Source organism: Urocitellus parryii, chromosome 5 (assembly GCF_045843805.1).
Source record: "Urocitellus parryii isolate mUroPar1 chromosome 5, mUroPar1.hap1, whole genome shotgun sequence".
NCBI classification, from domain to species: Eukaryota; Metazoa; Chordata; class Mammalia; order Rodentia; family Sciuridae; genus Urocitellus; species Urocitellus parryii.
In genome coordinates, this window is record NC_135535.1 from 66,172,725 (window position 1) to 66,198,008 (window position 25,284).

At 50.6% G+C, this 25,284-nt stretch overlaps 2 protein-coding genes across 2 annotated transcripts; both read right to left on the reverse strand.

Annotated features, from left to right (window-relative positions):
• Window positions 1-367: 367 nt before the first annotated feature.
• Window positions 368-3,431, reverse strand: Aqp5 (aquaporin 5). Its single transcript, XM_026407009.2, has 4 exons — window positions 3,069-3,431; window positions 1,855-2,019; window positions 1,321-1,404; window positions 368-511 (listed from the first exon to the last, which is right to left on the reverse strand). The coding sequence occupies exons 1-4, from the start codon at window positions 3,429-3,431 to the stop codon at window positions 368-370; spliced, it is 756 nt and encodes a 251-aa protein (XP_026262794.1).
• A 6,430-nt stretch (window positions 3,432-9,861) lies between these two features.
• Aqp2 (aquaporin 2) lies at window positions 9,862-14,495 on the reverse strand. Its single transcript, XM_026407078.2, has 4 exons — window positions 14,136-14,495; window positions 11,190-11,354; window positions 10,752-10,832; window positions 9,862-10,071 (listed from the first exon to the last, which is right to left on the reverse strand). The coding sequence occupies exons 1-4, from the start codon at window positions 14,493-14,495 to the stop codon at window positions 9,862-9,864; spliced, it is 816 nt and encodes a 271-aa protein (XP_026262863.2).
• Window positions 14,496-25,284: the final 10,789 nt, after the last annotated feature.

Genomic DNA, 25,284 nt, shown 5'->3' on the forward strand with positions numbered 1-25,284 from the left:
ACTTAAGGCCTGGTTCTAGCTCTTGAGGGTCTGCAGGTGTGGGGAGCAGATAGCAGCCTCTGCTTTCTGGCCTGACCCTGAAGCAGTCAGCGAGCTTGGCATCATGCTCATAATCTCCAAGGTCTGACCCCACAGCAGCACAATCTGCCCTGTCCCAAAGAGACCCTGTTCCCACCAGACCCCAGCCACTGACCCCACCGGAGCATTTGATCATGGGGTCCTGCTCCCATCTCTAACTGTGCAGCCCAGGAAGCCAGCACCTCCTCCCCAGTCAAGAGAAGGAAGCTTCGTTGTCATAGTTTTCTTCTTTTTTCTTCTGTTGTTCAGGGGCTGTCCCTGCCTGATGCTGGTCAGTGGGCGGTCAGCTCTATACTCTTCCGATGTTCTCTGGCTCATAGGTACCTTTGATGACTGCAATACGATCACTGCGGCTCAGGGAGGTAGGGAAGAGCAGGTAGAAGTAGAGGATGGCAGCCATGGTGGCCCCCACGATGGGCCCCACCCAGAAGACCTAGTGGAGACAGACAGAGGTCAGAGGCTGAGCCCCAGGCCTCAGGGACCATGACCTTCCACACCAGAGGACAGATCCATGGGTGCTGAGAAGAGACTGACATACAGACTTCCAGACCTCTGGAGGGAACCATCTCCTTGCGCTTTAAGGACAGATACACTGACATCTTATTCCTCAATGACAGAGACGTGGATCACAGACATACAGACTCTCCAAGGAGGCAGACAGATGCCGAGAGGAACAGATCTCTTCCAACCCCACCCCAAAGAGACACAAGTGAACCATCAGAGGGGACAGAAATAGATCCTCAGACAGGGATGGGCAGAACTATCCCCTCCTCATAAAGTGACCATGAGCTCACAAAAGAGGTGACAAACAGACTGTCTAGATGGACAGATCCATAGGAACACTCTCCCAACCCCTCAACAGGCCCTGATAAATAAAACATTAGAGAGAACAGACATATAGATTCCCAGAGGGACAAACAAAATCCTCACAGGAAATCAACACAGATCTCTTCTGTACCTCTAGAGAAAGTACAGATCTCCTTCTCTAGAAGGACAGACATTCATACCCCCACATACACACTGGCCCCTTGTCTCTAGGGGCTTAGGCCACATACACCAACCCTGCCCTTCTTCTAGTCACATCCCATTCCCTTCTCCATCCCCTTCTCTCCAGCCACAGATCCCAGGCCAACCCCCAAGCTCTGGGCCCACAGCATCCAGAAAGTCTGCTCAGTTCTCCACTGCCACTGCCAGGTTTCCAAGCCCTCGTTGCCAAGGAGTCAGAAGAAGGCCCAGACTCACCCAGTGTGAGGGGCTGAACCGATTCATGACCACTGCGGGGCCAAAAGAGCGGGCTGGGTTCATGGAGCAGCCGGTGAAGTAGATCTGGATGGATGGGGACATCAGTGAGGAGACAGGGTCCTCATTCACTCCCATAGAACCCAGACTCCCCAGGGTCACACACCAGTCCAGGGATTTAGCCAGGTCTCAAACTCCAGTCTTCTAGGACTGGTGACTGTTCCCTGCAGGGATCTTGGCTGTTGGCTTAACCGTGGACTCTATCCATGCCCTCTTTTCTTTTCTGTCCTCTGCTTAGGCTTGATTTCCTGACCCCACCATCCCACCACACTTCCCCTTGCTCCCATCTTTTCTCAGCCAGGAGAAGGTTTGGGGGATCAAGTCTGGGGCCCAGTAGGGCCAGTCCACCAGTACCAAGACTAGGCCCTAAGCTCTACTTAGGGGCTCACTAGTCTGGAGGGGATGCCATTCTGAGGTCCCAATACTTCTGGGTGCCTCCCCCAAGTGGCACCCCAGTCAAATGTCAGCTCCACTCACCCCCACAAGGTGGCCCAGCGTGACAGACAGGCCAATGGACAGAGCTGGAGAGCCCACAGGGCTGGTGCGGCGGGAGTCAGTGGAGGAGAAGATGCAGAGTGCCAGCTGGAAGGTGAGAATGAGCTCCACTGCCACAGCCTGGCCTGGCGTTGTGTTGTTGTTGATCTGTGGGGTGGGGGGGTGCTGGGTTAGGTAGGACCCCTGCTGCCTTCAGGCTCTGGGGCTGGGGCAGGAGGAACAGGGCCTCCGAGGACACCTGGAGCCTGAGCACCTGGAAGCCAAGCCCAGTCGCCGCCTCAGAGGGGCCATTTATTGAAGAGGTTGTGTACTTCACAGTATGTAGAAGCTTGAAGCTCAGGCCTGTGGCCAAAGGGCAGAGTGTCAGGGGAGCTTTTCTTGGAATCAGTCCTGTCAATGGCTCTGCCCAATCCCCAGCCCCCACAAGCTAGCTTTTACCCTCCCTCCTGTGGGCAGCTGCCCAGTCTGCCTACTGCAAACTGCCCCTGGCCTCCTACCCGTGCCTGACCCGCTGTTGGTGCCAACCTCAAACCCGTCTCTCCAGTGTGGCTGACTCACAGCTTGACAATGGCCGCGAAAATCCTCCTCTGTGTTTGATTAATGAACCCAGTTTACATGGGACAGTGGGGTTGAAACTGGGGCTGCAGAAGTAGGGAGGCAGCAGCCGGCAGGAGCAGGGGTGAGGAAAAGGGGAACAAATATTTAACAGAGACGCTACGCATTGGAGGTGGGAGGGTCACATCCATGGTTCCTAAATGTAATCCCCATGACATCTGTTATGGTGTGACCATCCTGGTATAATGACTGAGGAAAAGGAAACAGAGAAGCCAACATCACCAAAAGCCAACGTCACCAGAACCCAGGATTACAACCCATTTCTCTCCCGAGGTTACATTAAAACTCTTCTGCTGAAGGATAGACAAGAGAGGCAAGAAGCTGGAAGGAATAAATGTAGAGGGGAGAGGCGGTAGGCCCTTAGAAGAGGGCCAGGTAGGAGCAACAGGAGCAGAGGGGGCCGAGGAGTGAGTGTGAATCAGGGTGCTGCGGTCCCTCCAGAGAGTCTCTTCCAGGCCTTTCTGGCAAGAGTATGCACTATCTTCCTCTGGTTGTACCCATTTTCGAGAAAGGGCATGGACCTAGTCCTGAGCACACACCAGGTTCCCTGTCCATCCTTCCCCAGTCCTCTGTCCACTCACCGCGTTGACTGCCAGGTTGCCCCGGGCATTGGTCGGCACCAGCGCATAGAGGATGCCTGCCCCGGCGATGGCACCCACCAGCTGGGCTGCCACGTAGAAGATAGCCCGGAGCAGTGAGATCTGGTTGCCTATTAAGAGGGCCAGGGTGATGGCAGGGTTGATGTGGCCCCCACTCACGGGCCCCAGGGCCTGGGCCATAGTGCCTATGGCCAGACCAAAGGCCATGGAGATCTGCAGAATGGAGGGCAGTGCAGATGGCCACTTGAGGGCTGAGCCGAGGCCGAAGAAAACGAAGATGAGGGTGGCCAGGAACTCTGCAAACACGGCCTTGAGGAAGGCCACGGAGCACACCTCTGTCTTCATGGTGGCCTTGGGGGCCCGGCGGCAAAGGCCGCGACAGGGGGCGGCCGTTCGGGCAGTGGAGGTGGCGGGGGCAGGGGTCTGGCTGCGAGGCGCCGCGCGCTCTCCAGCGCCCACTCCGTGGCTGGCTGCCTGGCGCGGGCCGGCTCGGGGCGCGTTATATAGAGGGCGGGCGTCCCGCAGCGGGACTAGCGCGGGGGGGCAGTGGGCGGCTCCCGCGCTCGGGGGCCAGGGCAGCGCGCAGGGCACAGACCTGGCGGCCGCTGCCCGTTCGCCGCCGCCCCGGACCCCGCGCGCCCCCGACCCGGCGCCTGCCCCCCCGCCAGGGCAGCGGCGGACCCGCCCGGGCCACGTGACCCAGGCCGCAGTGTAGACGGGCCCGGCGGCGGAGTACCCGCGCATGGTGCTGTCAGAAAAGCTCCCGCGCTCTAGTCGGCGATGTGCGTCCCGGGCTCCTTGGGAGATGTGGCGAGGTCTGGACTCTCCAGTCCGACAGCGCCCTGGAAGTCTACCTCCGCTGGGCCTTCACCTCCGGCCGTGGTCTTCGCCTTTCCTCCTCTTCAGTTCTTTGGTCCAGCTTCTCCTTTTCCTCCTGCGGTCCGAGCATCCTGACCCGGCCTCACCCACGGCTGGGCTGGAGTGATGCGGTTCCCTGAGGACAGCGCCTCTTAGCTCCCTGCCAGCGGGTGGTGGAGGCGGTGCGGCCGTCGTGGGCCTCTCCCCGGCCCGGCCCGGCCCCGGCTGGAGCGGGGGCGTTAGGACCAGAGGCACTGTGCCAGCCTGCCCTGGCGATTAGCAACCTCCACGCCGCGTGTCCTGGCAGTACGGGGCTACACAGCTGACTTCCAGAGGTGCCCTCCACGGCTGCTTTCCCAGGGCACAGCCCTCTTGGGGATCCCCCGCGAGTCTGCTGGAGTTGGGTGCTGCGAGTTACCCTTGTCAATAGGACAGGAGGGGGGCCAATTCGGGTTTATTTTGGAGTCAGGGAAAAAGTGCTGGGACTCTGGCGGATCAGAGAGGACAGAGGCACCACTGACCTTCCATGCGGGTCTCGGCCTCCCCCACCTCCCTTCCATAAGTCTTGCACTATGGTTTCAGCTTTTCCTTCTCTTCCGCCTCCTCCTCTCTCCCTCTTTAGTCTCTACCTTTAAACACCCCCTAGGTCTTGATTTCGCTCTGCTTCTTATCCCTGTCAGTCTTTCCCTGGGCTCCATTAACTGATGTTCTCGTCTTTTTTTTTTTTTTTAATGTTTATTTATTTTTTTTAGTTGTAGTTGGACACACTACCTTTATTTCATGTATTTAAATGTGGTGCTGAGGATCGAACCCAGGGCCTCGCACGTGCTAAACGAGTGCTCTATCACTGAGCCAAAACCCCAGCCCCAATCTTGTCTTTTTGCCTCTTTTAATCTCTGTCCCTTTTCCGTCCTCTGTCTCTTCCCTGCTTTCTTTTTCTCAGTCCTTCTCCCCCTTCCTTTTCAGTCTTTCAGTCTGTCTTTAAATTCTCTCCCTCCCCCTCTCTCACACTGTCATATTCTTTGTTTTATCCTTCCTTCCTTCCTTTGACAGTCTAGGTTTGTCTCTATTCATCTTTCTCCTATTTCACCTTTCTTCTGCCTCTTAATTTATGTGTCTTCTTGTTTCTGTCTTCACCTCATTCTTGGACTGGGCAACACTTTCTTCCAGTTTTCCCCAATACCCAGCTCCTAGTCCCTCTCACCCCTCCTCTCAGCCCTCTGTCTTCCTATGGCCAGGTTTGGCATGTGGGGAAAGACCTTGGAGGGCTCTTCAGAGCAAGGATCCAACCTCAGGATCCTGGTAAAGGAACTACACCCCCAACCACACCATGTATGTTTGAGAAGCACTTAGCACAGTACCTGGCACAGAGGAAGTCTCAGTAAAGAATTCTGCTGTGGGTATTAATTTTAAAAGCCACCTGAGGATTTGAGCCCTAGGGTACAGCAGAGGGAGAGAACAGGTGTCTTCTGTCAGTTTGTCCAGCTGGGGCTTTGGGGAGGAGCACACAGGAAAGCCAAGGATCTGGTATGGGGCTCCATAGCAGCAAAGAGGCCAAAGAAAACAGGAGCCAAAGAAATCCCGCTATTGTTCCGACTCTGCTCTGGCATTTCCTGCTGGAGCTGCTCCTCCCCCACATCTTTCTTAAGACAGGAGGGCTGTATGTCCTTTCTCATTTGTGTCCAACCAAGGGCCCTGACCCCAGCAGGACATGGCAGCTATATGTAAGATTTTCTTCAGGGCTTGGGGCTCAGATTGGACAATGACCCTGATGATCCCAGAGGCCCTGGGGTCAGACTCCACTGCTAACTCCACTTCAGTCTAACCTTCCACCTTTTTTCTCATCCTTTCTTCTCAGCACTGTCTTTATGAATTCACAAGTCTCCAGCTCCGTCATTTTGGAGTGGGCAGAACTCAGAAGTGCTCACCGGAGGCTGAACCAATCTGGGAAACTTCTACCTGGGGATTTGAACTTAGTCCTTTTCAGCTTATGAAAGATAAGAAGTTGTTCTTGCCATTTTATTGATTCAGAAATAATCTATAAAATTATATTAAAATTGACCTCTACTGTTTGATTTAATTCCAAGCTACTTTGTGAAGAAAACTAAACCCAGAGGTTACTTGCTCAGGATCACACAGTGACCTGAGATGGGAACCACAGGTTGCTACACAGACTTTGTCATCAGGAGTGGACCTGGTGAGGCTAAGGGAGGTCAAGATTACTCACAAGAGGCAGCTGATTCTGTTTCTTAGGCCTGTGCCTGAGGTCTTTCCATCTCTCTAATATCAGGGTTGTTATAAGAAACCACTGGAATTATTATGTCCTGAAATGGTGTTTGCACTGAGCACTCCAGGTCCTGTCCTGTTACCTCTAGAGGAATGTGTCTCCCTGGGAGATAGATAGATCTCATCACTGTGACAGTGGGAACTGGAATCTCTCAGGGAAATCCTCTCCTTTGGATTCTTTGAGCTGCAGTAGAAATGGTAGGGAGCCTAGCCTGTCTTCTGGCACCTGGACTGTATTGACCATTTCCAAGTTGTGGAAGAAACAGCACTTACTGACAAATGAGCATTTATTGAGTGCTTACTATATGCAGAGCACTGTGTTAGATAAGACCCATAAGGGAAGATAGGAGAGTACCATCCAAGAACTGGAAGGAGCCCTGTCCACAAAGGGTTTACAATCTAGCTGGGAAGCATTTTTTATTATATAAACAGAATCACAGCTTAAAGATATTTAAAAAAAAAAAAGCAAATTTGCAGGTACAAAGTCATTTGGCACAAAATGGGAATGTGGGTGACCTGTGTAAATCTACATCATGTACAACCAGAAAAATGAGAAGTTATACTCCATTTATGTATGATGTGTCAAAATGCATTCTACTGTCATGTGTAACTAATAAAAAAAAAAAGAATGAAATAATGTCATTTGCTGGTAAATAGACAGAAATGGGAAAAAAAAAAAAAGAGAAAGAGAATGTGGGGATGGATACTGCTGGGACCAAGTGGTCAGCTACCTCCTCCTCTCAACTCAGGGCCTTCTCTGTCCCTAGCTGGAGGTCTGTCCACCTGCCTCCATGCTGCCCTGCCTCTGTCTGGTTTGGATGTACCTGATCTCCACCTTCCTCCTGACCGGGTGCTCTTCAAGGGCAGAAACTAGCCTCATGTTCTTTGTCATTTCTTCCCTACCCTGCTACCACCCTTTCCAAGGGTCTGTGTCTACCACAAGACTGTGGGCTGGGTTGGGCTGGGCTGGACAAGCCCAGCTGAATGTTCTAGTTTCTGCCAGGGCCTCCCAGGAGGAGCCTAGGGCTTGCCTCAGTGAAAAGATCATGGGATTTTGTATAATAATACCTGACTTCAATCTTGACTCAGTCACTGTATTCCAACTGTGACTTTAGGCAGGTCTCTTAGCCTTAGATTCTGAATCTACAAGATGGGAGGAACAGTATTTACTCTTCCTATCTCACAGGGTTGGGAGGTTATCACAGGAATTCCAAGGAAGTGCTTTGGAAATAGTTAAAGCTTGTATGGGACTTGGGGACCTTGTCCTTCCAGAATCTGTCTGAAGTTTTAGGATTAGATGAACTAATGCATGTGAGTCGGCCAGCATAGTGGCTGCCAAACAGAGATTCTTAGTACCTTGTCAATTTCTCGTCCACTCCCATCACATGGAATCCTGCTTTGACCTTTGGTCTTAATATGGGCAATGGAGACAACAAGTGTAGGGGAATCTTACATTTAGTTTTGGGGGAGATACAATGCAGGAAGCAGTACAGAGAGAAATTCTTGGCACCTTCTAGAGGGGTTTGGTGGAGTGAAGCAGGGTGGACATAAGGTAACTTTCTGCCTTTGAACTTCCAGAGCAAGGGCACAAGCTACCAGGAGGACAGCTCCAGAGGTCACTGGAGTCTCTGACTCTACCCCTCCCCAGCAGTGAGGCCAAGTTTCTGTTACCAGCTGTGGGAGTTTGGGAGGGTCCTCTCCACAGCACCTGTGACACAGGTCAGCCTTTTACTGACTCTAAAGAAAGTCCTGGTCCAGAAAGACAAGAAAGAGCCTAGCTGAGAAGGGGAACAGTTGCAGAGATTCCTCATGCCACAGACCATCTGTGAAGGAATTGGAGGGGGCTCAGGTGAGGGACACCGAGGGAGCTTGGTACAGTGCGAGACAGACACAGACAAAACGCTTGAAAGCCTGGGGGCGACAGAGAACATGGAAAAGTGGGCTCTAGGTGTGATTCCCTGGGTTAGTTATGCAGCAGGCTGGAGAGGGAGGAGAAAGGGGATGGATGGGCTGCATAGCTAGAGGAAGGAAGAGGAAGAACCGCCGGCCAGTCTGTGCTCAGGGTAAGGGGAGGTTCAGAGGCTAGACCAGGATGGAGCCAGCCCCAAACCCATTTTCTTCTTCCTGGACCTTGGGGCTCCCACGCAATGAAGGAAATAGAGGAGGCTGAGGGTCAAGGCCCTTTGCATACTCCTCCCACCCGAGGAAGCAGAAATAATGAAAATGAACCTAATAACGCGTGATAATGGTATTAAGAATTACAGTTCACACAGCATCTTTACATGCATCATCTCACTTAATCCCAGTTAATCACATCTGAGAAACATTGCTCTGGCTTGGAAAATTTAGAAGCCTGTGTTCTAGACTCAGACCTGCTTCTGCCTGGGCAAGTAATTTCCCTTTTCTGGTCCTGAGAGTCCACAATAACTGTCCTGTGGTGGGTGCCAGGAATGAGTGTAGCACAGCAAGGAGAGGAAGGGACAGAGGGAACAGAGAGTTCTGGGGGAAGGAGTGCTGCCTGGCGAGGAGGGCAGGTGACAGAGGGGTGCTGCCTGGTGCCAGGGATTGTATGCCTGAGTGCCTTGCCCAGCCAGCTATAGGTGTGTGCTGGGCGAGAGGGCTCACTTGCGAAACTGAGTGTCTCCTTTCAAGAAGTGTCCAGTTGCAAATCTCCCCACTCCTAGACAAAGGCCAGAGGCCCACAAAGGGTTTTTGTTTCCTCTACTCAAGTGCAAGGCTAATCTCTGGGTCTGGGGCCCCCATAAGGGTTGTGTACAGACTCACACACAGATGTGCATACACATATAATTGCTTTCCCCTTTGAAGATTCCTCCCTCAGGACAGGAAGGAAATCCTTGGCTACTCAACTCTCCTTTTTCCAGAGGCCATTTCTAAAGGAGCAGTTCTCTGGTGATAACTTCTCTGCCTCCAGCAATGAGTCCTGCCAAATCTTGAGGCCCAGCCCAGCAACTTGGGAGAATTTTCCAGTACAGGCAGGGTAAGGGGTGGAAATTAGAGCCCACTCTCCCCTTTCTTCTGGAGATGACTGGTAGGGAGGACTCATTCACTGCAGAGGAAGTGGATTTATTGCAGGTGTGGGAGGAGGGGGGGTCAAGGTTAGAAGCAAGAAGTCCCCAGTCCTGCATATACTTGCACCACTGTAGTCATACTGTTCACACTCAGGAGTGTGCAAACCCTGCACCTGAGGACAAAGAAACTCGGGGATGAACACACATTGCATGTTAGCAAAACTGGATGCACCCATCCCAGAACCCCAAGGTTGGGTTTGTGCACTCCTCACCCAGAACTTGGGTACAGGCTCTCCAGAGCTTTCAGCCCTGGCCCACCTGCCCCTCCTTTCTCCCAGGCTAGGTCCTCAAGTCCCCAGATCCCGGTTCTTTTGAACTCCCTGGCTCACAACCTCAGAGGAGGAGATCTACCAGGCTCCCGACTCCTGACCCCACAGCCGCCCCCTTCCTGCGGGCTCACGTGCTGGCCAGCCCTTGGCCTGGAAGTAGCTATTCTGCATTTGGGACCAACGTCGGGTCGAGGGGGTGGTAAGAAGGACAGGGTGGGCCCTTCCAAGGTGGACTGGAGGCCCGTGGGGCGGCGGCGCGGTAGAGCTTGGTGCTCAGGCCTTGCTGCCACGGGGCAAGCTCTGCGGCGAGTGTAGCTCCACAGACTGGCGCCGTCGCACCTCGCGCTCCTCCCAGTCGCTGTCCGGCTCCAGGCCCTTCAGCACCGCCAGGCGCTCCGACAGGCTCTTGGCCGAGGGGAACAGCAAGTAGTTATAGAGGAGGGAGCCCACGATGGCGCCAACCAGGGGTCCAATCCAGAAGACCTGCAGGCAAGCAGAGCGCACTGGCACAGTCTGGGGCTTAGGACATGCTCTCCTTTCTTTTCCCTGTGGGAAAGCAGGCCTCTCACCGCTAATACAGTAAAATGCTTATTTCTATAATTAGCAATGACAACATGAACTGATGAGGACAACTTACTAGTGCAAGGGGTAATGGGGCAAATTCTGAAGCAGACTGAATGTGAAACCTGATTCTGTCTTGCTATGTGATTTTAGCCAAGTCACTTACACTCTCTGTACCTCAGTTTCCTTTCCCTATAAGGATGCTTACCTCCTGGGATTGTGAAAACTAAATGAATTAATATTTGCAAAGCACTTAGAACCTAGGTGATAAATAATAAAAATATGTGTTAGCTGGTATAAATATTGCCATTAACTGAGTTCTAAGTGCCAGGCACTGTGGTATCTGGATTACACTGGTAACCTTCCTTATTTTTCCCAAGAAGCCACTAAGGTAAGAACTATTGTTATCCTCATTTACAGGTGGGGACAGGGAGGGGGAACTGAGTCTCTAGCCCATCATCCGAAGGGTGGAACACAAGTCTTCCCAGCACCCCAGAAGGTGTGTGTAGGTTTGGGGTACAGCTGCTGAGCTCCCCTCCCCCATTTGTCATCCCTCTGGAAAGGTTTCTGGGAAAGTGGAAGGCAGGGGTTTCAGCCATTACCCAGTGGTCGTCAAACTTGCCGGTGACGATGGCCGGAGCCAGGGAACGGGCAGGATTCATGGAGCAGCCAGTGTAGTAGATCTATGATGGGAAGGAAGGTCAAGGAGGGAAGGAGGGTGAAGACAGAGCCAGGTGCCCTTGTCCCCCTCTCCAATGCTTGATCTCCACCTAAGGAATCTATATGATGGGCAATTAATTTCATAATTTAATTACTGAGCTCTGTATTCATTTGAGGCTAGAGTGATATCTGTCCCTCTGGGGTGTCTGAGAATCAAAGCTTCTGGGTTGTGTGTCACTCTTGGGTGTTCTAGTATCTGTCCCTCTGGGGGTCTTTGCATCTGTCACTTTGGAGAGTTCTATGTGTGTACATCTGTTTCTTTGGGGAAGGTCTTTGGGTCTATCCCTCTAAGGAGGCTGGAACCCACAGCCATTACTTACTCCCAGGAGGTGGCCCAGTGCCACCGAGAAACCGATGGAGAGAGCAGGGCTGCCCAGATTGTCTCCATGACGCTCATCAGTGGAGGCAAAGATGCAGAGCACCAGCTGCAGGGTCAAGAAGAGCTCCACAGTCACCGCCTGGCCAGCTGTCGTGTTGTGGTTGAGCTGGGGACAGGATGGGAATTAGCAGGGAGGCACTGACCAACCATGCACCCTCTCTGCTCCATCTTGCAGCCCACCTGCACTTGGCTCCAGGGAGGCTTCTGGGCTGGGAGCCCAAACTCCTTAGCTGGAACTATTACCACTTTCCTCCGGGCCCCTGCCCTGAGGGAAGAGGTGGACCCCAGGAGTGCTCACGACACCCAACCAGAGGTGGAAAACAGACTCCACAGCCCCATTAGATTTACGGGCTGAGGTTACGTCTCTACAGCACGAGAGGAGAAGAACACTGTGACCCAGAGTTCCTGTTCCAGAAGCACCTAGGGGAAGAGGCTTCGACTGCGGCAGGAAGTTTTGAGCCAGGTAACAGGGAGGCCTTCTTCTCTAGGCCACATGATTCTGAGGCAACCGGAAGCTGGGGGTCTTTCTTCCTGGGGTCAAATGGCTTCCCTGGATAAGGTCTAGGGACTCAGGTCTAGGGACTCCAGCCCTCAGGTCCTGATGTGCCTCTCCTCCACGAGTCCTGCGCAGGACCCCTGACTCTGCCAGCTCCCTATTTCAGGCCTTGGTTCTGCTGGTGGGCTGCTGCCTGCACATCCTGTGCAGGCCAGGGTGAAGCCTTCACACCCACATGGGGTGCCCTTGGTCCCACCAGACCCTGTCCTGGGTAAGTAGTGAACCTGGGGCTGAGCAAAGAGGCAGTTTCATAACCAGGCCACACCCAGCACTGGGTATTTCTCTGGGTTTTGTCATCCTGTATGTGCCCTGCACCCTGCCCTCTGGGCACTGCACTGGGTGAAGCTACGACAGCTCTCAACTCCCACGCTGCTTCTCCAGGCTCTGAACCCCGACCCCTGGGTCTTAGACCTCAGGCAATACCCTGGGTCTTTCTAGGGTCTATCCTCACTCTGACCTTGTTTAATTTCAGAGCCTCCAGGGGATAGTGAAAAGAGCTTTGGAGGCAAACACTTTTTGGAGGCCTCTGGTTTGCTGGAGGATCCTATTCACTTTGGCCTCGGTTTCTCCTGCTGTAAAATAGGAATAACAAAACACATTCTGGAGAACTGTGTGAGGACTGGAAATGACAAGGGCAGAGCCTTAGCCCCATTCCTGCTGGTAAATGGCTGTGGTGGTATGAATGACGGAATGGGCTGGTGTCAGATAACTCTGGGGCTGTTTCCAGGTGCTGCCATTTACTGGTTCTGTGGTTTGTGTCAATTGGATGCTGAGCTTCAGTTTGCCGCTCAGCGTGGGGAGACTCCAGAATTTACCCCACAGTGTTGAACCAAAGACAAGATAGTGTCTGTCCTGGCACAGGGCAGATATACAACCATGGCAACTTCCTGGTGGCCTGGCTGGCTCTCAGTGTCCTCAGAGGATACCTGGGACAGACTTGAGGTCATCCGGCTCTCCCTAGCTTCAGGACAAGTCCAGCCCACTACTGCCCCATCCCAGGCAGCATTCTCTCCAGTTCCTCAAGATGGTAAATGCTGGGAAGTATGTTGGAAGACCCTTCCCAGGCCCTTCCCTTCTGAGGCTGTAACATGGTGGAGCAACAGGAGTGAGTATTCCCCAGCACCTCTTAGTGCTCCTAGTGCCCTGCCATTAGGGAAGAACTTTTCTGCCATGGTCTCAGGAAGTTCCTCTTTCAGTCTAACTGGACCTCTCCCTCTTGCAAAATGAACTAATTTTCTTCTCAGTGGAAATAGGCACACTCTGTTCACCACTTTACCCATTCTAGCTTTTTTTTTTTTTTTTTGTCCCTGGGATCCCAGCCTCAACGTGTCTTCTATTCTGAAGAAGAGAGAAATCCCCCAACTCTGCCCTTCCTGTGAGGAAGGCCCCCTGTACAGATGGCAGCAGAGACTGCAGGACACTTCAGAGATATCAGAGCCCAGGGAGGGAGTAGGCCAAGAAATGTGGGACCCTGGGCATGAAAGAGGCCCTTACTGTCCTGCCTTGGGATGGGGGTGCAGAGTGGGAATTGTGCTGAGGGGACCAAGCCCACTATGCCCCTTAGGGTCCCAGACCTGAGCAAATGCAGGTGAGAGGAAGGCTCCTGATGTCCCCTCAGCTCCCAAAGTGCCCAAGGTGCTTCCTCTGGTATTGACTGTAGAACTCTTGGCCCCTCACTCCCCTTCCTGAGCCTCAGCTTCTGTGTTTGTAGCCCAAGGCTTGGATGGTGGCTCAGGAACATTGGTCAGGAGGAAAGACCGTGGGTCTCAGAGTCAAGCCCAGGTTTGAAAGGTGGGTGGTGCTTTCCCTTGCTGAATCTCAGGTCTTACAACTTTAAGAAATGAGCATGCCCATCTCTACCTGGCAGGACTGTTGGGAGGTGTTAGTGGGTGGCATGTGAGGAATGACCATCATGAGGCCCAAACACAGTAGATACTGCAGAAGGTCCTGTCTCTCTTCTCTCCAAAAGACCCTGTGGCTGCACCCTAAGGTTCCTTCCAGTGCAGAACGCCCGCCTGCTCCAAATGCTGTCCGCTGCTGAGTTCTGGCCCAGTCCTCACTGTATTGTGGACATCGGGTCCAACAGAAACCTCGATGCCCTCTTCCTCTAGATTTGTGGCGGAAGATCCAGCCGACCATCCATGCCTGGCCTCCATTCTGACACCTCCTTCCTGTTCTCCCAGGGTGCGGTGCTCCTGGCTCCAGCTCGTCTCTAGCTCTCTTTCTCCCCACCCAGACCCCCAGCCAGAGCCCGTCCCTCCCATCTCATCCTTTACAGGCATCTCCTCAGGACCTGCCCCTGGTGGAAGGGGCCAAGTTTTGGCTACTCACAGCATTGACAGCTAGGTCCCCGCGGATTTCTGCTGGTGTGATCTCATGGAGCAGAGCGGCCCCCGCCACAGCCCCCAGCAGCTGGGCTGCCAGGTAGAAGGCAGCCCGGAGGAAGGACACGTGGCAGCCCACCAGGAAGGCTACAGTCACAGCAGGGTTGATGTGGGCCCCGCTGACCTGGCCCAGAGCTTGTACCAGGGTGCCGATGCCTAGGCCGAAGGCCATGGCAATCTGCAGCACAGAGGGTTGGGCCTGCGGCCAGTTGAGGGCTGAGCCCAGGCCAAAGAAGACAAAGAGGAGTGTGGCCAGGAACTCGGCGAACACGGCCCTGGAGAAGGCTATGGACCGGAGCTCCCACATGCTGCGGGGCCTTCCGCGGGCCGCCCGGCGGCTGGGGCCAGGAGGTTTGTGGTGCTCTCTGTCTCTCTCTCTGGGGCCCTGGGCGGCTGGGCTGTGCGCACTTATAGGGTGCCTCCATCCTGGATCTGGGCACGTGGGATGGAGGTGGAGTTTAGGCCAATACCTCTTCTCCCTCATGGCTGCCCCCGCTCCCAACCTTGGCCCCTGCCCACCTGCATGTCTATCACCCCATCTTTGCTTTCACAGCTGACTAATGTTCCCCATTAATGAGCTCCAGATAAGGACTGACGTCCCCTGTTTTCCGTGTGTGTTCCCTTGGTTACCCCAGGGTTACTGCCCCAGGGCCTCCCCAGCCCCCACAGCAATCTGCAAATGCCCGTCCTCTATAGCGCAGTGTGGCCAATGTCCCTCTCTCACCCAAACTGTGAGTCAAGGCTGGGGCCACATCTCACCCAGAACTGACCGTGAGATGTCAAACTACCTAGCTTCTAGTGACTGGGAGTTTCTTCCTGCGACCTCCATTTATTCCTTCTTGAAGGGGATGGAAAACAACTGGTCGACTTGTGACAAAGTTCCAAGGCATAAAGGAACTTTGCGTTTTGTGCTTTCTTGTGGTTAATCTCCCCTAAGTCATTAAGCATCAGCTCCTCCCTGGAGTCCCAACCAGAGAGCAGCTCCCAAAGCCTGGAGGCAGGGATAGTTTCAGTGGTACTGGGACCCTGGCCCTAGGTGATGGAGTCGCCCAGGGTCAACTGAGGAAGCTGACTTCCAGCATCACCCTGCTCCTGCTCTGACACATAATTGTTCTGTTCTTTCTCTGTAAAATGGGGCAATGAAACCTACCTCACAGGATTGGGATTTAAATTAAAATAAACAATGGGTGTAAAGCCCCCAAATGGGTGTAAAGCACCTGGCCCACTATAAACAGTCAGCTCTTTCCAGTCATTACCAATGGTATTATTTGTGCTCTGAGAGGAACAGGTCCCTAAACTCAGGGACCCAGAAGCTGTGACAGGCTCTAGGCACCCCCTGGAGTTCAGAGCCATCTGGGCCACAGAGTGAGACATTTCTGTGGGGTGGTGAGCTGTGCAGGCTCAGGGAGGCCATGATACCTGATAAGCGATCTCTGGCCTTGGTGCCACTAAGTCCAACCAGTGTCCCCATAAGGCCACCCCCTGCTATCACTGCTATAGTCACTGGGGTCCGGGAGAGGCTGTTCCCTGAGCTCTCTAGCCCTGTCCCTTCTTTAGGGGGATCACAGTGAGGTCAGGAGGATGGGCTTCTGGACCTCTAGGCCAGTAGGTCCTTGGGCAAGTCACAGTCCCAGAAATGGAAATATGGGAGGGGTTGGAAACTACAGAGTAGAACTCCTTGTGTTGTATCCTAGGAGAGAAAGTAAGGCCCAGAGAGGGCAAGTGGCTTACCCAAGGTGGTCCAGCAAGTTGGTGGCTGATCTGGGACTGGGACCTAGTCTGGAGAGCTTTCCACAGTGCCCTCCACTGCCAAGCCACACTCCAAGTATTAGTTTCCTTCCACACAAAACTGTGTTGAGAATGCGGTAAGGGAATGAATGGGAAAGTGTTTGCAGCCAAGACTGCAACACACACATAGACACACACACACACACACACACACACACACACACACACAGACACACATAAGGTTCTGCAACTCCCACTGTTCAAGAGGAGGAGGGGGAGGAAGAAACAACTACAAATAACTCAAATGGATGGAAGCTCCAAAAAGAGAGGGATTCTTGTGGGGTTTGTGCCTAGGACAGGGAATGAGACACAGGCTCCTGTACCCTGGTATTGTACCCTCCTGGAGCATTCCAGAAGGAGAAGGCAGCCTGGACCTGCCTTATGACCCTGGGACCCACCTCCAGATTTGGCCTATAGAAAGAGACAAGGATCCAGAGGGGTCTGGCTGGGTAGCCTGCTCCCACTCAGGTTCTGTGCCTCCTCTACTCCCTCCATTTGTGATTTCATGTACACTGACCATACCAACACGCCAAGTTCCCACCTGGGCCTCAGGGGTTCCTGGGGAACTCTCCCCTTATGACCTGAAGTTGTGATAATGTTGCCCAAACCTACCCTCAACCACTTGAGTTGCTGTGTGGATGGGCCACACACCTTTTCTGCTTTCCCCTCTTTCATCTAGATTTTGTGATCATGTGACTCGCTGACCTGTGGTTCTGCCCCTGTCACAGTCAGGTGTCATGATAAACCCAGAACAGACATCATGGCTTCTCAGTAGCCCACGAAGCCTCAACCCAAGTTTCTGTTTCTGAAGTGGTATGGTATGGGATGTGGGGGGTGTGTATGTGTGTGTGTGCACGTGCGTGCGTGCGTGTGTTTTTTCAATTGCACAATCCTACATTTAGAGCCATGGGACTGGGGGTGCAGCTCAGTGGTAGAGCACGTGCATGGCTTGTGTGAGGCCTGGGGTTCCATCCCAAGTACCCAAGGGAGAAAAAAAAAAAGAAAAAGAAACTGATGGAATTTCAGAGATTATCTAGCCTGTGGGTCTCATTTTACAGATTAGAACATGAAGTCTGGAGGGATCATGACTCACTGGGTCACGCAGTTTACGACAGCAGTCAGGACACTCTTGTCTGGCCCTGAGCCTGGAATGAGGAGGAGGGGCCGACCATGACTGCGTCCCCACCTGGCCCAAGCTTTGCATGGGGCTTTGCTTTCTGCAAGAAAGGAAGGTGTTCTAGTCAGGATCAGTAGGGCTCCTGCTGTGCTTCTGAGTGGGCCTTATCTACAGCCACAACCACAGGAGTGAGCCCTCAGCCTTCAGGAGTCTAAGGAGCCAATGACACACCTGAGATGCACTACTGATTAGACTATGACCAAAAATGCCGACCAAAAAAGCTTTCTTGGAGATGGTTGCACACCTCTGTGAATGCATCTGAGACCGCTGAACTATGCCTTTAACAATTGCTAAGATGGGAAGTTTTATGTTATGTGTATTTCACCATCATTAAAAATAATAATTTTTTTTTAAATGAGAGAAAGAAGCTGACCAAAAAAATTCTTACCAGCTAACAATTTTGTTTTTTTATTACTTATTAAAAGAAGTCTTTTAGATTTACTTGGATATCAGTTTTTCAAGTCAAACTCACCTCTATTTATTTATTTATTTTTAACTGGGAATTGAACCCAGGGTCTTGATCCACATCCCTGCTCTTTTAATTTTATTTGAGGCAGGATCCCGCCAAGGTGCCAAGTTACCCTGAAACATGATCCTCCTGCATCAATCTACTGAGTAGCTGGGATTAGAGTCACGTGCCCCGACTCTTGTACATAAAAAAGGAAATCAGGGCTGGTGCTGTGGCTCAGTGGCAGAGCACTTGCCTGGCACATGTAAAGCACTGGGTTCGATCCTTAGCACCACATACAAAATAAGCAAATAAGATAAAGGCAGGCTGTCCATCCACAACTACAAAAAAACAACAAAAATTTTTAAAAAAGGGGGAATCATAGGCAAAACAGATTGATCAAAACAGTCTCCAAATTTCTTCACAGAGTTCGACTTTCCTAATTCCTTTTTGTCTCAGATGTTTTTGCTGTAGCCTCTGTTCCATCAGAATGGCCTATCTCTTAAAAAATTGTCTACTTCTTTTCAAGCTCCAGATACTCATTCTGTAAGGATTATTGCTTCATGTGTGACCAGTGATCACTCTGCCCTTTTCTTACTAATAAAACAACAACACACATTCATCTTACTTTCTTAGGTCCGGTAAACACTTGGCTGCTGGTTTGCAAGAAAATTTGAAATTATAGTCATTCTTTAATGACAACTATTTGCTTCACTAATATCAAATTCTTGCTGCTCCTCTGTTTCCACGCCTTTCTGGGTACACAATAAGTACTTAAATGTTAAACCACAGTGTAACCTTTTCGAAAACATCTTAAATGGCAATTAAGCTGATCCTACCCAGGAAATAGAAGGCACTGGAAACTTTCCTGAGCAAGTTTAGGTTTGCACAGGCAATGACAACCACTCCCAGCTGCTGCAGGACGCCACAATTGAAAGACATTACAATGGGAAAACAAAATATGCCTTAGGATTGATGAAATATTTCAATAATATATTAATTATTAATATAATATTATATTAAACATGTGTTTAGTGCCCATTCTGCCATGCGCTGTTCTAGACATTCCTGCAAATCCTCACAGCCGTCTTATGAACCAGAAATTATTACCCCAGTTTTTAAAGATAAGGAAAATGAGGTAGAGAGAGTTTAAATTTCCTGAGGTCACACAGCTAGCAAGCGGGAAGGTAGAATAGGAACCCCAGTCTGGCTTCAAGAGGACATTTAAAATTCTTTTTTAGTTATAAATGGACACAATGCGTTTACTTATTTATGTATTTTATGTGGTGCTGAAGATCAAACCAGAACCTCTCCATGGTAGGCAAGCACTCACTCTCTAGACTAAGCTACAACCCCAGCCCTCAGGGCGACATTCTTACATTTTATAAAATGTGAAAGGGAATCCCTACCTCACCCCTTGAAGTAATCAAAATAAGAAAGAAATGTGAGAGAGAGCTAAAGTCCTCTGAATAACAAAATGGATTAGAGTGTCTCTTGCTGGAGGACTGAAGGAGGAGGCTGGCACTCTGGGAAAGGGGAGTTGGGAAGATGTTTGTAGGGTGCTGGGCCTGTGTGAGGGAATTTGGGAAACCTGTCCTCTCTGATGATTGACACCAGGTGTGTTTCCTGCTCTGTATTGAGATGCAAATACACTCCACTTTTCCCAAGGTTGGTAGGAGCCACAGCCTTTGAAGCTGGGGGTTTAGGGAGAAGGAACCGGGCCAATCCACAGTCTGGGCTCATCGTTTTGGAGATCAGGTCTTAGGCAGCAAACTGGCAGAAGTGAGAAGCTGGTGCTCAGGCTCCTCAAGATGTCGGGGGGTATTTTGCTGGTGTTGGAGCTGTGCAGTTCCCGAGCAGAGTATGAGCCATTTGGTTTCTGCGTAGGGTTTCCAGATAAAATACAGGACATCCGAGCCGGGTGTGGTGGGGCACGCCTGTAATCCAGGTGGATCTGGAGACTGAGACAAGAGGATCACAAAGTTCAAGACCAGTCTCAACAATTTAGCAAAACCCTGTCTCAAAATAAAAAATGAAAAGGATTGGGGATGTAGCTCAGTTCAATCCCCAAATAAAACACAATAAAAGAAAATAATTTCAGATGAACAACAAATGATTTTTGAACCACATTTCAAGCAAAAAGTAAATATATATATATATATATATATATATATATATTTTTTTTTTTTTTTTTTTTTTTTGCTGCCATATATATATATGGTATGGGTGATTAAACCCAGGGATGCTTAACCACTGAGCCACATCCCTAGTCCTTGTTTATATTTTATTTAGAGAGAGAGTCTCACTGAGTTGTTTGGAGCCTTGCTAAGTTGCCGAAGCTGGCTTTGAACTGGCAATCCTCTTGTCTCATTCTCCCAAGGTGCTGGGATTATAGGCATATTTGGGATATACTTAGACTAAAAAAATAATTCTTTGTTTTACTGAAGACTTAGGGCATCTGAGTTACAAACCAAATCCTGACAAGGACTTTGGAGGATGAATCTTATTAGCTCCATTTTACCCAAAAGATATTCTAGTAGTTGTCCAAGATCACAAGGCTTGTAAGTGGCAGAGATGAGCTAGGAATATAGAAAGTTGGGAATTTTCTCAACCACAGGTGACTGCTTCCTCCAAATCCCACCTGGAAGTTGGGGTGCTCCTCAGGCCCAGGTGAAGGTAGGGGGGGTGTCACAGATACAGAATGCAGAAGAAGGACAGCTTTCTGCAGTCTTCCTCCTGCCCATTGAGGTGGGGGAAGGGATGAAGACATATTCTTGTTTTAGGTTATAGTCAGATCTTGGATTTGGTGTGACCCTCTCTATCCCCTGCATCTCTGAGCCCTGATCCATGTGCCTGGAATTTGTGTCCGTACTATCTTCTCATGGCTAAATCTACTTCAAACTCTAGGTCAGTGGTTTTCAAACCTTTTTGATTGAGACCTGCAGTTTAATATCCTAACCCGTAAACATTATCTCAGGTAGATCCATTGATCGACATAGCCAACATTTCACAAAACAGTATTTCCTAAGTATAAAGTTTTATATCCTATTCTATTTCACTAAAAAGTAATTCAGGTCATGACTAAATTGATTTCATTATCCATAACAGGTTGTCACTCACAATTTGAAAAAATGCTGCTCAACATCCCAGCTGAAACAGCTCTTTCTCACTGGAGGAGACATTCTGTATCCCCAATAATACTCTCTACCCGAGGGATAACCCAGTGGTTCGTCCTGCCTTTCTGTGTACTTGGAGCTTGTGATGACCTGTTCAGCATCTGGCTTCTCCTCTGGATTGAGGCTTCCTGGAAGGCAGGGCCATAGCTAAGTTTTCTCACCAGTGTACCCCCAGCACAGGGCCAGGCACACCATGCTCAATAAGTGTCTATCATGTGAATGAATGAGCGAACTGCCAACCCTTGCCCCCTTAGGCCCACCCTGACCCTAACCCTGACCCTGTTAAAGCCTACATGGTCCTCAGGGACCTCATTCAGGGGAGAAGTTGATTCTCAGAACTTGGGTGGAGAGAGTGAGTATGTGCATTCTGTGCTTTGGTGGGGTGGGGAGGGGCCAGGAGCAGGTTTGCTCACATGTGACAGAAATTAGGTATGAGTGAAGGAGCTGGGAGCAGAGGTTTCTAGTAACTTGCCTTGTGAAGTAGTAAGTTCCTATTGCTCACAGAGGTCCAAACCGGGGAGCAAACTCAGGGCAAGTGGTGGGAGGAGTTTATGCACCAAGGGAGACTAGACAAGCAGCATGGAGAAGCAAAGGCTGAAGGCTAATGAAGCATTCACACAGGAGAGCAGCTGGGAGCCATTGTGGGCACTAGCAGGAGAGGTTAACCAGCTGGAAGAAGTTGGAGGAGGACATATTTCCTATACTGTTCCTTTCTTGGCTGCTCTGCTTCTTCCCACATCACATCTGGGGGAGGTTGGCCAGGTTGGAGGCCTGGATGAGCTGAGGGTGCCTTGGTATCTACTGTCACCACCCCCCAAATCCCCGCTCCTGGGCTTCTGTAAATCCTGGGGTTCCTTCCCTCTAGGATGAGGGCAAAGGGGATGGAATTTGACAAATGGCTTAGAAGAGTTGGTGTATTTGCCCTATAGAGAGAAAGGGGAGCTGTGAATGCCAGAACCAGGCTGTAGCAGGGTCATTACCAGAAAAGGGGCTGGTAACAAGCGATACCTCATGACCTTACATGCAAAGGTCACCAAGCCTGTTTGGCTCCCCACTCAGAAACAGCTGCAGCCACGCCATCCTGGCCTCCCATTATGTGCCTCCAGCATTTGTGGGCTGAAGTGACTGGGTGACAAGCAGGATCCTGGGAGAGGGACTCCCCAGGGTCTCTCTCCTCCCCATCAGGCTCCCTTCTTCTTCCTCCAACCCCTAGCCCACCCCCTCCTGTGCCTCCCTGGCCTGAGCCTACCCAACCTACCCATCCCTCCTCCAGGCCTGCCCTGTCCCGCATTGGTATGAGGCTCACACTGTCCTCCCAATTATATGGCAAAGTGGGTACAAACCCTATTTATGGATTCAGGAAAAGGAGGCTGTAGAACACCAGCATGGACTCCACCTCCCCTGCCCTGCCCACAGCACCATCTCCCACCTCCATCAGAGCATGGATCATGCTGTCTGGGATGATTTGCTTAAGCTCTGAGGACAGGAGCTGTATCTAATCCACTTTTGTTGTCCTAATACTTCACACATGATTGGTATGGAGTAGACGCTCAAAAAAAATGTTTGTAGAATGAACTAAATGTTTGCCCAAGGTCAAACAGCTAGGAAGTAGTCAATCCATCATTCATACTTAGATCTTCCTGGATCCCAACCCAACTCCACACCCTTCACCCTCCTCCAGGAAGCCTCTCTTGTCTTAGTCAAGGTGCACCCCCTTCCTCCTCCCAAGAACCCTGGGCTTTTTTTTCCTACCTGGACAGGCTGGCTCTGATACCCCTTATTCTTCGCACAAAATCTGGGAGGCTTTCTGCAAGTGCAGGATACCCAGGCTGAGGGTGCAGAGCTCAGGAAAGGTCCCAGTGTTATCCTTCTGCTTGCTGACCCCTGCTTGTCCAGCCACAATTTGGCCCAGTACTGGGCCTGCTAGTTCTCACTAGGGCCAGCTCAGCCTTGGTACTCTCCCAGGGTGGATCCAGGTGGGGCACATAATCCTCTGCTCATTTTGCTGCAATTCAATATCAGCTTCCAATTTGCACGCTCTGCTGGGTCCTGCCTTCTACTTGGAGGAGGGGTGCTGCGTATTCCCCACAGTAATACTGAGGGCCCCTTGGGTATCCCTCTGGCTGACCTCACTCCCAGGCTTGCTCAGGGCTGACCACTGGCCTTGGGGTGGAGAGACCACTATCTTCCCCAACAGAGCAAGGCCTGAATGTTCAGCAGCCTGGTGAATTCAGTTCCACCTCATAGGCTACACAGCTGTGGAATCCAAAGCCAGGCAAACTTTCCCACCTTCTGTGTTAATATATATAAAAGTACCTGCATCTGAGCAGGTGTTCAAAAATACAAGTTGAGCCTTATCCAAGGGTCAAGGATCCTGTAGCTCTGGGAGGTCCTTTACTGACTACCCACATATTAGCTGCAATGTTGGCTCATTCTCTCTTTTTCTAGTTGGTGGATGCCAGTTTTCTTGGGATTTTTTAGGACACTTGAAATAGTTCATTGTATTTATTTATTCATGCAACAAATAGTTATTGCACACCAACCATGTGCCAAGTACTATTCTGGGCTTTTGAGATATATCAGGGAACAAACTGGCAAACATCCCTGACCTGATAGCACTTTATAGTTACGGAGTAGGGTATTCAGTTTAAGGGGCAGATTCTTAGATGGCCCCTCTCAGCCTGTTCCCCACTTTTTTTTTTTGGTACTGGGGATTGAACTCAGGGGTACTCAGCCACTGAGTCACATTCCCAGCCCTATTTTGTGTTTTATTTAGAGACAGGATCTCACTGAGTTGCTTACAGCCTCACTTTTGCTGAGGCTGCCTTTGAACCCCAATCCTCCTGCCTCAGCCTCCCCAGCTGGTGTTCTCAACTTTAAATGGCCAGAATGAAAGGAGATGAAAAGAAATTGAAAATATTGGAAAATAACAGTATTTACTCTCAGTGATTTCCTTTGCCCCAGGCATGCAACTACCACTTGCAGTTGAGTGATACAATTTAAAGTGCAATCACATGTGGGTGCTAGGCCTTGAAAAGATAGTCACAGAGTTAACACAGGACCCCACAATTCTACCTAAGTATATACCCCCAAAGACTTGAAACCAGGTGTTCAAACAATAACTTGTACACACCTGGCCACAGTAGCTCTATTCCAAATAGCCAAAAGATAGAAACAACCCAAATGTCCATCAATAAATGAATGGATGAACATGAACATGCTACATCTACACAATGGAATATTATTCAACTATAAAAAGAATAGAGTACTGTTAACACGCTACTACATGGGTGAATCTTGAAAGCATTATGTTGAGTGACAGAAGTCAGAATAAAAAGGTCATATATTAAATGATCCCATTTAGAGGAAATGTCTAGAACAGGCAAACCCAAAGAGTCATTGAATAAATAGATGAGTGGTTGCCAAAAACTGCCCACCACACCCGGCCTGAGCTGTAAATGTTGAGATGGTTAAACTGGAAATTTTTGTGTTGCTTTATAGTTAAAAAAAAAAAAAAAAAAAGTGTACTGCAGCAGTGGCCTTGCCCACACTGGATTTCTTTTCTTTCTTGGGGGTAGGCACTAGGGATTGAAGCCAGTGGTGCTTTACCGCTGAACCACATCCCCAGCCTTTTTTTTTTTTTAAAAAAAAACAACTTTTTATTTTGAGACAGTGCCTCACTAAATTGCTGAAGCTAGCTTGAACTTCAGATCCTCTGCCTCAGCCTCCCTTCCCCCAGTCACTGGGATGTGCCACCACACCTGGCCCTTGTATTTTCTCCACTTCCCCCCCAGAGCCTTTGCACATGCTGGTCCTTCTCCCTGGGGTGTTCATCCCTTACCTCTTCTTTTAGTTGACACATCTTTGTCCTTTGGCTCTCAGCTTGACCCTCGCTCCCTCAGAGAGGACCAAGTTTCTATGTCTCCTGCTCAGAGAACCGTGTACCACTCCAGCGGAGCACACACCTTGGTCATGATTATAATATTTCTATGAGAGATATCTCATTCCTAAATTGTAAGCTCCATGAGAAACCTGTGCATTTTTTTGCTTCCTGATATATTCCCCAGGGCCTGGCTCAATCTTGGCACATTGTGGTTTCTCCATAAATACTTATTATGTGCATAAATCACTGTCTCTACGGGAATTCTAATAGAATACTTCCCCACCAACCTCATCCCAGCCCATTTCCCTGCCACTGTCACTGCCACTGCCACCATTGATCCCTGATAAGCACCTCAACTCATTGTCATAAGTGCCACCACCAGACCCCACTGACAGGTCAGGACAAGGCCAACAGAAGGCAGAAATGGCAATGAAGAGGAGCCACAACACTTGCAGGCAGCTTAGGAGTGGAGATGGAGCAAAGGATGAAGTCCAGGTTGAAGGTGGGTATTAGGGTGAGAGAAGTCAAGTGCCAGGTGGAGCAATTGTCGGAGTGGGAAAAAGGAACATGAGTTAAGTCAAGGCTACAGGGGGTGGGCTCGCTGATAAGTGCCTGTTGAATAGG